This window comes from Sylvia atricapilla, chromosome 3 (genome assembly GCF_009819655.1).
Source record: "Sylvia atricapilla isolate bSylAtr1 chromosome 3, bSylAtr1.pri, whole genome shotgun sequence".
NCBI lineage: Eukaryota > Metazoa > Chordata > Aves > Passeriformes > Sylviidae > Sylvia > Sylvia atricapilla.
In genome coordinates this window covers 19,751,532-19,763,052 of record NC_089142.1, presented here as the reverse complement: position 1 = coordinate 19,763,052, position 11,521 = coordinate 19,751,532, and the positions used below count along the sequence as shown (strand labels likewise).

At 45.7% G+C, this 11,521-nt stretch overlaps 1 protein-coding gene across 1 annotated transcript; it reads right to left on the bottom strand.

Annotated features, from left to right (window-relative positions):
* Positions 1-1,952: 1,952 nt before the first annotated feature.
* Positions 1,953-9,875, bottom strand: FAM110C (family with sequence similarity 110 member C). Its single transcript, XM_066314876.1, has 2 exons — positions 8,643-9,875; positions 1,953-5,427 (listed from the first exon to the last, which is right to left on the bottom strand). Exon 1 carries the CDS (start codon positions 9,775-9,777, stop codon positions 8,683-8,685), a length of 1,095 nt encoding a protein of 364 aa, XP_066170973.1. The 5' UTR covers positions 9,778-9,875; the 3' UTR covers positions 1,953-5,427; positions 8,643-8,682.
* Between the last annotated feature and the right edge of the window lie 1,646 nt (positions 9,876-11,521).

The following is an 11,521-nucleotide window of genomic DNA, read 5'->3' as shown; positions in this document are numbered from 1 at the left end:
GACCAATAATCACATGGGTTTGGGTTGATGATTGCTGCCCGCTGATTCCAGCTACTGCCTATGAAAAAACATAAAAATTGGTACTCCTTTTGAGCTCTTGATGACTGAGGCAAACTTTGAAACCCAGAAAAACACAGCTCTTAGATATTTTTAATCATAACTGCAGAGGCAACTCAAGTCCAGTACAAATGTGCAAGCTAATTTTACATTTCCTGTTCTTTCAGTACCTAGATTGATTCCTGGAGTATGTATATAAGTAGTTATGTATATATGGATATACGTAACTGACTTTGATCTGGAAGGGTTTTTTTCTATGATAATGTTTGTTTTTCTGCTATATCACAAATTTTACTGGCAAGCATAATTGACCAAAATACTCAAAACCTTTTGTCATGGTGACCTTAATAGACTGCTGTTACATCATTGCCCGCAAATGAGCCGAGTAGTTCTTTCTAAGCCAAATTTATTTCCAAGGATGGGGCATCTATCACCTCTCTCTACAATATTATACCTAAGAGAATTAACAGTCCCTTTCAGTACCACAGGATAAAGCCAGGATAAATACAGCCCAGTCACAAAATGTCCTCAAAATTTGAAGGCATCTCTTTGCAGAGTGAAGCCAAGTCCTGTATTAGCTTATTTGCCTGCAGTTGACATAGGCTGATCTTCGGCAAAAGCTCTTGGAGATACTGAGTACTTTTGCAGATGTGTATTCAGAATGCTTCAACATCTACAATTACCCATCAACATCTACACTACAATACACCTGTTGTTTGTGCACAATACAAAAGATCTTTTTTCTGGTTTCTTTCCAACACCTATTTACTACTCAGAGGTGAATCAGAAGCAGTGGATGGGTAAGCTGTGGACTTCTAAAGGTTGCTTGCACTAGGACAGTCCGAGAGCAGAAGCTTGCCAAATCTTACTTCTGGAAGAAATCCACTGGACTTCATAAAATACAGGATAAAGGTGTTAACTGAAAAATTATTTAAGAGCAATGTTCCTGAATGCAAATCTGGGCTATAGCCCAAGGTCATTCTCAGACTATGATGCCTCTGTCCTCTCTAAGGCAGCAAGACAAGCAAAGGCCTGCTATGGGAGATTGACCTTTGTAGAAAGTAGGATGCATGCATTTCACCCTTTCCAGACTTGCTTCATACCTTGCACTGACATAGGTAGCCCGTGAATTGTGAGAGGAAGGTTACAAATCAGTGATAATAAAGCTGCTCTTGGGTTTTTGTGGGAGATCTCAATCTGTACAGCAAGCATCCTTCAGCTCTACCTCAAGTTGCCTTCAAAATGTTGGCTGGTGAAACATTTGAGTCTGAGCAAATTAGACCATACCAAAATGAAAACTATGAAACTGGACTGCATTGGTTTCTGGTAAAAGCTCACTGTATGCAACAGAGATTTAGCATAATATTCTGAATTCCTTCCGTGGAAAGAACAGTCAAACCACAGTTTGTATATAAAATTCTGGAGATAATGTATTTTCCAAGCAGAACTTCAAACTCCCTCCCACTTTGGACACTGGCTGAGACGAATGTGGTATTGCCCACAGCACATCATAGCTTTTGACAGTGAGCAACACAAAATATAATACTAAATTGGGAAAGAAATAGTACCCTTCAGAAATAAAATCTATCTTTCCAGCTATAATCTGAAATAAAAAAAATACTAGAATTTTGTAGAACAGCCTTAGCCTCATATAATTTAAATTTACTGATATTGAGCACTATTAGTTATTGTGTCACCTCCTTGTGAGATGCTGTGCCTAAGCTCTCAGTCAGGGGTCTGGGCATAGCTCAGGGATGCATCGCACTCTGAGATGTTCACAGTATCTGCCTCACTCACAGAGAAATTAATTCCTTAATGGAATTCCAGCTTTAAGATAATAGCACTTTAATGGAGAGAGCAAAATAAAAGTATACTTTAAAAAAACAAACATTACCTCTCAGAATGGTAGTTTTATTTGTATGCATTTAATAGCACAATAGCATTCAATAGCATTCAAAAAGCTTTTTCCACAGGAATATAAGCATAACAATGGTGAAACATCCGTATCAGATCTGACCAGTATTCCATTTCAAGGGATTAAAATGCAGATACAAGAAACTTCACAGGAGGCAATGGCAGGCCAACTTGCTCCAAAATAAAGTTTCTGCTTAATCCCCACTGATATAATGCTTGGCCAATTTCATAAAACATGTAGACTTATACCCCTTAGAAAAACAATATACATATAGAAAAATCTGTATTTCTTACATATTTCTATACAATAGTATTTACAATATATTGCGAAGATTTCAGTCTTATCTCCATATTTCAGACCATAAACCCCAGACTTTGTACCTTTCTCCTGCTATGCCACATCTTGGACATTGCCCCTTGTCACAGCACTGGAGAACCACAAAACACTTGGGTGTAAACAGCAATTTGTTCTGTACACTTGCACCCCATTTGACTATTTTGTTTACATAATTCTAGTCAAACAAAGTAATTCAATTGATGACTAGCCTTTGTCATCAGCCACTGTTTTTGGCTCCCCAGACAACTGGAAAACCAGCTCCATTGCTAAAACTTCTGTTCAAACTGCAACAGCCCACTTTTCCACAGTTTAACACCACAGCTGGAAAATTCCACCTGTCCCAAAGGATATCTTTTATAACCAAATAGTAAAAAAAATACAAAAATACAACTAAACCAAAAAATGATGAATTTTTGAGGAGAAGATAGCTAGTGGCTAACATTAGAAAGTTCTTCTTGTTTTGAAGGGTATGATTGAAAGAGCCAGCAGAAGAAAGGAAAAGCCTTTACATGTAACAGCAACAGGAGCAGAATGAACACCAGAGCTCTCACCATTTGGAAAAAGCACAGAATTACCCATTCCCAAAATGTATCGGGAAAGAAAGACTGTCATCTGTTTTTGTTCTGACATATAGGAAATGTAAATTATCAGCTTCCTCAGAAGGTATTATTAAATAAAGGGAATCTATAGCTTATCAGGCAAAGATTTTAGACAGGTCCACAACACCTCTGAAATAAATGGGAACGCTTGACATTCCTACAGAGTTTGAACAAAGATAGAGAAATTTTACCACATTAGTGAGAAAAGTCACCTGAACCCTACTGAACTATCCACAAAGGCAAAAAGAAGGATTAAAAAAGCATTCAGAATAGGTCCAGTTCTGATTTCACTAATCTCTGCCATAAAACCCTCATCAATTTTCAGAAAGGCTGATGTTCAGTGTTTTCAAGCAAATTAAACATATTCCTTCCTAATATTGAAAACTCATGAGAAGTACATCTTTCATCTTAACTTTTGAAAGCTGTTCAACTGACAGAGGAACAACAAATAGAAGTCTGAAAGTGAAACAAGAAATTTCCTTGGAAACAAAACAAATTAATTCTCTTCTCCTGTGGCAGGGCACTGGATTGTAACTCAAAAGATTTTTCCTGCACTCTGAGCTGTCTACAGTCATCCATGTTTTCAAAGAAAAGCATTCCTTAGCTATGATATACAAATATATATGTAGTACAGCATCTTGCTGGGAGCATGAACAGAACAGATACATAATATTATAACTCATTAACCTAGACTGTGATCCTTAAAAACATGCACGTCCAGTGTATAAATCTTATCATATTAGCAGCATCTTGAAGTTTTCTGAGAATCATCCTTTTATAATAATGTAACAAATATATAGAGAGGTTTTGTTTTGTAGGAAAATATCCACATACACTACCTTCTCTCTGAGTTTGAGGGGCTCACACAAACTATTTAGTTTTCACCCTGAAAAGAGGATTCAACAAAAGCTAAAAAGTGGGTTCAACAATTATTTCATCTGGAATTGTTATTTAGTTATCTTAAGAACTTCAGACATGTCTGTCTTAGTACCTAACACTAGAAACAAAAGACATTGCATTTCCAAACTGGTGCTGTTATTGAGAACTAACCATCCTGGACTGACAAGCACATTTAAAACCCATGGAAGTGCACCTCAGATGATATTTAGCTGATCTCAACGAGCTCTTCAAGGGCAACTCCTCCACAACCATACTAACAAGAAGTAAGCTTTTAACCTCTGCAGGACCAACAGCTGAAGTCAACATTATCCCAGTCAGGCAGCTTTCCACAGATGGGTAATACTGCAAATGAAAGGGAAAGTGGCTTTTTTGTTTTGTTTTGTGGTTTGTAGTGTCTACATAGAAATGCTTTGATTTTCTAGCAAGCAATGACAGATTGGGGTGTTTGAGGCATAGCCAGCCAATTCTGTGAGTTACTGCAGAGGCCTCATTCACTACACCAATGATCCAAGTATCACATTTTAAAACATGGTTAGCTCGGGCAGCCCAAAGGAAGCATTTTACTGATGATATTGAGTAAGGTGTTGCCTACACTGGGTGACATCAGGACATTCCCTGTCCTGGCAGTGCCCTAACATGCCTTCCTGCCTTGCAGCGCCGTGACACCGCCTTGCACAGCCCTACTGCAGACCCACACCAGCAGTGTGTCTCTACACAGCCTGGCATTGTTCCCTAACGCCATTCTGTAAAAGCCTGCTCACTCACTGCCTAAAACTAAAGGTGTCACACCGGGGCTGCCAAACCTTGCAATGTTTGCCCTATCAGAGTCAGGCACATGTTGCAAACAAATTGTGCCATTCTGCAAGGCAGAAACAACGCAAAACCTCCCTCAATACCTGCTTCTCGGAACCATGCTCCTGAAGTATTTGATGCTACTCTTTCTCAATGGCTGAGCAAGCTGTGTGACAAACTAGCAAGAGCAAACTATATGGATACAAGGTACACCGATTTGGCTTGCATGCTCTCAGAGAAAGAGAGGTTTGGCAGGGATTTAGCTTACAATGTTTGCCAAGTATTTGAAATAAGGCTGCCACAATTAGTCCTCACCAGCCAAGCAAATGATGCTGAATGTCAGGATGAGCTCTGATCAAACAGCCCTGGTAAGGCAGAGCCTTTGAACATCCCGGTGGAGTCTGTCTGCAGGGAACACCTGACTGAGAGGTCATTGCCACTTCATTCCCACTTTCTCCCCCCATCCCTGTTGACAAATTCGTGGCTGGAAAGAGATGGGTGCACAAACAGACCTTCTGTCACAGCCTGGAATGATGTCCTGAGGCAGTGAGCTGATGTTGAGTATCACTGTGGATGGCAGCTGCTGCCATGCTTTGCTTTTCCAGGGGCTTTTGTTTCCAGTTGTCTTGCTGAAGTACAGTTCACAATCTCCACTTTTCATTGCAGTCTTGGACACCCTTGGGCTTGACAAGAGTGAGGCTTCCAGGGGATGGGGGTGAAGGTAGGAAGCAATAACAAAATACTAAACTTGGACAAAGTACACACAAGCCAGAGGAGGGAACAGTTTCTTCCTGCGTCTGGTTTTGTTCAACTTCCAAGTCAACAATTCTGAAGAAAGAAGGAAAAGAGTGTCATTTGTTATTTATCACATCAGACAAGCATAAGGTGATACTCTAAAGCTTTTATTCAGCTGCCTATGACTACTGCCAACATAGTAAATTACCCTCCCTGGAGATTTCCACTAGAATAATGCCCACCCATTTAAGAACGGTGCGAAACTCAAGGCTGAATAATCTTGATTCAGCTCAGAAAGAGGATGCAGAGTGAACCCTCTTCCTAGAATCAAGCAGAACTGACAGTGAGAGGAACTGAACTGCAGAGGTGAACCCAGGCAGCTCTTTATCAAGAAACAATGACCATCTTGCCAAGGACCTCAGTTTTCTGAAGCTCACAACCTACACTCTGCAATCATCTCTCTGATGAAACATGCTAAAGAACCTGATCCTTCAAACAGCTCTTTTATTTACATGGTGCTCCACCAGGTCCCAGAGAGCTCATGAAAAATTAATCAGAGAACATAAAATATGAATGGAATGATCGCTGGCCCATAAAAGCTCTGCAGTTCTTGAAAGGTATTTTATACATAACGAATGTTAGGATTTCAGAAATGAGGTTTCTGCCTCAGAGTCCAAAGAAGATGCAACAATTTTCAAGCCTCTGTAGAAAACCAGGGACTTCTAAGGATGTTAGAAAAGGTACCTGAGAACACCAGGAAGAACACATTGCTCCCCAGCAAAGAACAACAGTCCACTGCCCTTTAATAAGCAAACTAAACAGAGCCAAATACTTGGATATTGTAAAAACATATAGATATCCAACTTGATGCTGTATTGTCAGAGAAAACATACAACTGAATGAAAATTTAGACTGGGACTATAAGACTCATCTTGCAATCACGTGATGATAACAACTCTTTCCTTAAATTCTGTCCAGTAAATGTAATTAACTTATATTTAACTCCTGATGACCCTTGCTCTTTATTCTGGGTGATGTGTACAGGTATTTTTAGCTGACCTTTCTGAACTTCCCACTTCTGTGGCCTAAATGATAAGTATGTTTTCAATTTTCAGAAACTACCCAAGAGCTGAGATCAAACAGTTGAGAGTCAGCCCTAGTATTCTTAAAATTAGGTTTATAAATAAGGAGCCTCTGAATTAGTCTTTCCTAGGCAGTCAAAAAATTTTGGTGCAAAAGAAAATTGCTACCAGAGTAACGTGCTCCCTTATTCTACGTATTAAAGTTATTGTAGAATAAATGTAGGATCACTTGAATAATCTGGCTGTTTATTTCATGGAGATCTTTTCACCACCTCCTTAGGCTGTGTACTACCATTTTATCTTACATGGTAAAAAAAAAAAGCCATTGATGAAGCCCATGTGAGGTTACACTGGTTCAGCTCCTGGTACTTCCCACCCTCCTGCCCTTGCCTTTGCGCTGGTGCAGCACCTCCTTTGCAGACTGCATGCTCCCCGGGGTGCTCAGCAGCATCTCCTGCCTCAGCTGCAGCACGGAACATGCTCAGCACCCTGCAAATGGATGGGGAAAGGACCAGCTGCTCCCTCTGGGGCCAGCTCTGCAGTGACCACCTGGACCCTACCCCCATCAGGGGCATTTAGGAGCAAACAGACTTCTTTGGTTGTTTTTCTTGTGTGGTTCATGCAGGCTGCAATCTGTCTCCATCCTCTTGTTTAGCAAGGCTGGCAGCTGCAAGGAGCTTCACAAAACCACTACCTTCCTCATTTCGTTTTGTGTATCTCCTGGCCTTTTCTCACAGAAGGATGAGCAAGGAGAAATGATTAGTTCATGAGAGCCCTTTCTTCTCTCTAAGATTATTTGAGAAAGGATTTGTTACATAACAACACTTTTTTTAAGTCATCAGCCAGATACCTGAGAACATTCTTATCAGCACGGCCTTGAAAAGTTTTTGTAAAATGGCTTTCTTCCCATCTTCCTCCTCTTCCAGGAAGAAAATAGACTTTTGAGAGAAATTCTAATTCTAAAGGTGAACCGAATTTCACATCATTAAAACTAGTTTCAAGTAAATGGATTTTTGTCTTATATGGATTAAAGGAATTTAGAGTGACAGCCTCACATCCACATAGGAATGAGGCTCAGGCACTACAATTCTCCACATCCGTAAGACCCACATGCTCTATCAACAGCTGTACCTACACCAAATGATGTTCTTCTCATGCGCCAAATACAAACTGTCAGAAAATATACATGTAATCCTTCATGTCAAGACCTACTCATGCAATTTTTAAATACCTCACGGTAAGCTGCAGTGGTTATCCTAGGGGCTTTACGTACTGGAAGGAGAAAAACTCTTATCTCATAGATTATCAACACCACAGGCTCCATGAATATAGTCTTTTTCAGGAGATCATATGCAAAATAAACACCGCTTTTATTAAACCCATGACACCGGCTTTTACCGGGACTAATTTTGTTCTGTTTCTGTCTGTGAAATAATTGTTTTCTAGGTCTAGATCCACACTTCTGTGTTAATTATCTTAGCATTAAACAGTGGAGTATCCTTCTGACAAACCGCACAACCCATTCCTAACTACCAGCACTCAAACCACACAGCAAAACCCACTGCAGAGGAAAACCCAAACTCTGAAATGCTATGAGGTTGCCTGGAACAAACTTTTATGGTCCCAATAGAAAGCCATGGAGGAAATAAATTGCTAGAAGAGCACAGATTCACTTTTGCTTTCCTGATACTTGGGGGTGCCTATGTGTAAGGGGAAGTAAAAAAGAGTGAAGGAAAGTAAGGAGGGGAAAACTGTACTAAATACAGTGCAGTCCTGATGAGTAACACTTTCAGCAGTACAGTATAAATACAGTGTACTCTTAATTAGTAATAGACTGTTCAGTCTGTTATCCAAATAACTGTAACTAAAGGTTGAATACTTTTCTAAGGTTTTTTTCCTAGCACTTAATACAGCAGAAATTAGAAGAAATAAGATATTTGCAAAGCAGGAAATCTGGAAAGTGCAGGCATCCTTCAGAGTCACTAATTCTTTAATTTCCTGTAGGGGGTCTGATCTAAACCTGGCAAGCTGCAAGCATTTAGTTGTTTGTATTTTGGTTTTTGTAATAACACAGGTTTTTGCTTTGCAAAAAAACAGAACATGCGGTAAACAAAATACATTTTCCTTCAGCCCTTCCTGAGAAGACTAATATAAACCATGAGAAGTCAACTGCTCTCTAAAAAGGAGAGAGAAACACAAATTGTCAGGGCGAGGCTTTGCACACACCTTGAGTTCACCAGGCTCCAATGCATGCTGAATGAAGCCATCACGCCAGCTCCTGGATCACCTTGCTGGTCTCCGTGGCTTTCTTACACGTGTACAACCATTTGATTATCCGAGCGTTGCGCTCAATGACAGAGGTGCTGCTGGGCACCTGCTCCGTGAGCTCGTCCTCCAGCAGCCCCTCATCCCCGCTGTGCCTCGTGAACTCACTCTCCGACGTTGCCACACTGATGCTGCGGATCTTGAAGGACACGTTGTCAGACACCACGGAGAAGTTCTCTCTCCCAAGATCCTCAATGACCTCTTGCTCCAGGCCACAGTACTTGAAAAATGTTTCAAACTCAGCGAAGGACTTGGAGTAGCGAGAGCTGATGTCTGACTGGGAGCGATGGAGACCTCTCCTCTTCACCTCCTTGACCTCTTCAGGAGGTGTACTCAGTTTTGAGGGTCTCTCATGCTCTTCTGTACACATCCCTGCCCCTTCAGTTCTCACAGGGACAGTCTGCACCGCTCCATGGTTGCTTGGCTCACGGTCACCATCTTTTGCTGCGAGAGGCTCATTGCTCTCGGTGGCTGCGATTTCCTCCATGACTCTGGGCAACTCAGGGGTAGCCAACTGCTTCTCCTTTATGGACCCATGGAAGATCCTCCTCACCAAGTTCCCCCGTGAGCTGTCCTGGCTTTGACCCCTGCCTAGCTCACATTTCTGACGGTAGATCACCAGGGAATCCGGCCGCATCTGCCTCTTGGTGCTGCGCCGTGGGACGGGGGGCCCGTGCTGCAGGGGGCCTCGGCAGGGGCTCAGCGCCGTGCCCAGCTCCGGGGGCTTGGCGCCCGCCGCTCTGCGCAGCTCCCTGCTCGCTGCCCTGCTCTCCACGGAGCAGGTCTCGCTGCTGCTCTCCGAGGCTGAGCTGAGCGCGATGACGGGATCCTGCCTGGTGCTGATGACCTGCTGGCTCTTGACGTACTTGGCCTTATCGGCGGCCAGTCTCTCCACGGCACTTTTCCTGCCCGGCTTGCCGGCCTCCAGCTGCCTGCGGAGGTACTCGGGCCCCTTGTTGAGGAGGCGCAGGGGGAGGGAGGAGTGGAGGTCGGAGATGGCGTGCATTCCCACGGCCCGGGAGACTTCAGCCGGCATAGCAATTTCAGGGACGCGGATCCTGCTTCCAGTCCCGAGAGGATAAGAAGGGACAAAAAGCCCCCCAAAACCCCCCAAAGAAACAAACCCAAAACCAATAAAAGGAAATCAGGAAATCGCGGTGCGGGACAGCCCGGCGCGGAGGCACGGCGGCGCGCTCCGAGGGCCGCGCTCCCCGCTCCGTCGGGGCGCCGCGTGTGCCGCCCGCCGGCAGCACAGCCAATCCCGGCCGGCAGGAGGGGACGGACCGAGGGAGGAGGGAAGGAGACAAGGAGGCAGGAGCCGCCCTGGGGGGTGGCTGCCCCGCTGCCTCCCGCGGCGCCGGGGCGGCCGGGGCTCCGGGGACACGGGGCTCGGCGGGACCGGGGCGCCTGCTCCGCGGCCGGAGCCCTCGGGGGGGTTCGCTCTCCTCAAAAACATCCTCTCCCGGGCCACCGTGGGGACAGGCGCTGCTTGGCAGATGGGGCTGTCCCGGCAGACCCCAGCGCATCTTTCCCTTCGGGGGACACCACCTTGCCCCGCTCGTTTGGCGGCCCTGAGGCGGTGCGTTCCCCCGCGGGGTTCACTGCCCGGCCGTGCCGGGCGCTGCGCTCCAGCGGGGAGCCTTGGAATGATCGGGAAAGGACGGGACGGGCTTCCAGAGCGCAGCGGCAGAGCACGGTCCGGGCACGGGGGACGGGCAGCCCAGCCGTGCTCCCAGCTGTGTCCCCAGCCGTGTCCCCAGCTGTGCCCCCAGCCGTGCCCCCAGCTGTGCTCCCAGCTGTGCCCCCAGCCGTGCCCCCAGCTGTGCCCCCAGCCGTGCCCCCAGCCGTGCCCCCAGCCGTGCTCCCAGCTGTGCCCCCAGCCGTGTCCCCAGCCGTGCCCTCAGCCGTGCCCCCAGCTGTGCTCCCAGCTGTGCTCCCAGCTGTGCTCCCAGCTGTGCCCCTAGCCGTGTCCCCAGCTGTGCTCCCAGCTGTGCCCCCAGCCGTGCCCCCAGCCGTGCCCCCAGCTGTGCCCCCAGCTGTGCCCCCAGCTGTGCTCCCAGCTGTGCTCCCAGCCGTGCTCCCATCTGTGCTCCCAGCCGTGCCCCTAGCTGTGCCCCCAGCTGTGCTCCCAGCTGTGCTCCCAGCTGTGCCCCCAGCCGTGTCCCCAGCCGTGCCCTCAGCCGTGCCCCCAGCTGTGCTCCCAGCTGTGCTCCCAGCTGTGCCCCTAGCCGTGTCCCCAGCTGTGCCCCCAGCTGTGCCCCCAGCTGTGCCCCCAGCTGTGCCCCCAGCTGTGCCCCCAGCTGTGCTGGCGGCGTCCTGCCCTTCCCGGGGCAGGGGCAGCAGCAAGGGACACGTTTGTCCCTGGCCCACGGCTGTGCTGCGGCTGTGCACGTGTGAAGTGTAAAGTGCAGTGGAATGGCGTTCGTTTGAATTGCGTGTCGCAAATTTTTGCCCTTCAGAAACACAGGGCAGAATTCCCATCTGGAGCTGGGAATATTGAACTGGCAGGACCGAGCCGTTGACTGTAATGTAAACTGAAAATTAGGCTTGTGACTCATAGGTAATTACCTGGGGCAGTCCGACTTTACCTCGTGATCCTATGTGAGATGCTCTGTAATAACTGAATTATAGATAACTTTTCTTCTAATACATGAAGCAAAACCCAGTTTATATCTGCAAGTTTTTTTTCATGCATATTTTTTACTGGTTTGGTTTGGCTTTACTTTGTCTATTACTTCTGGGGGGATACTAGAATGATTTTGTAGTGATTGGTTCATACT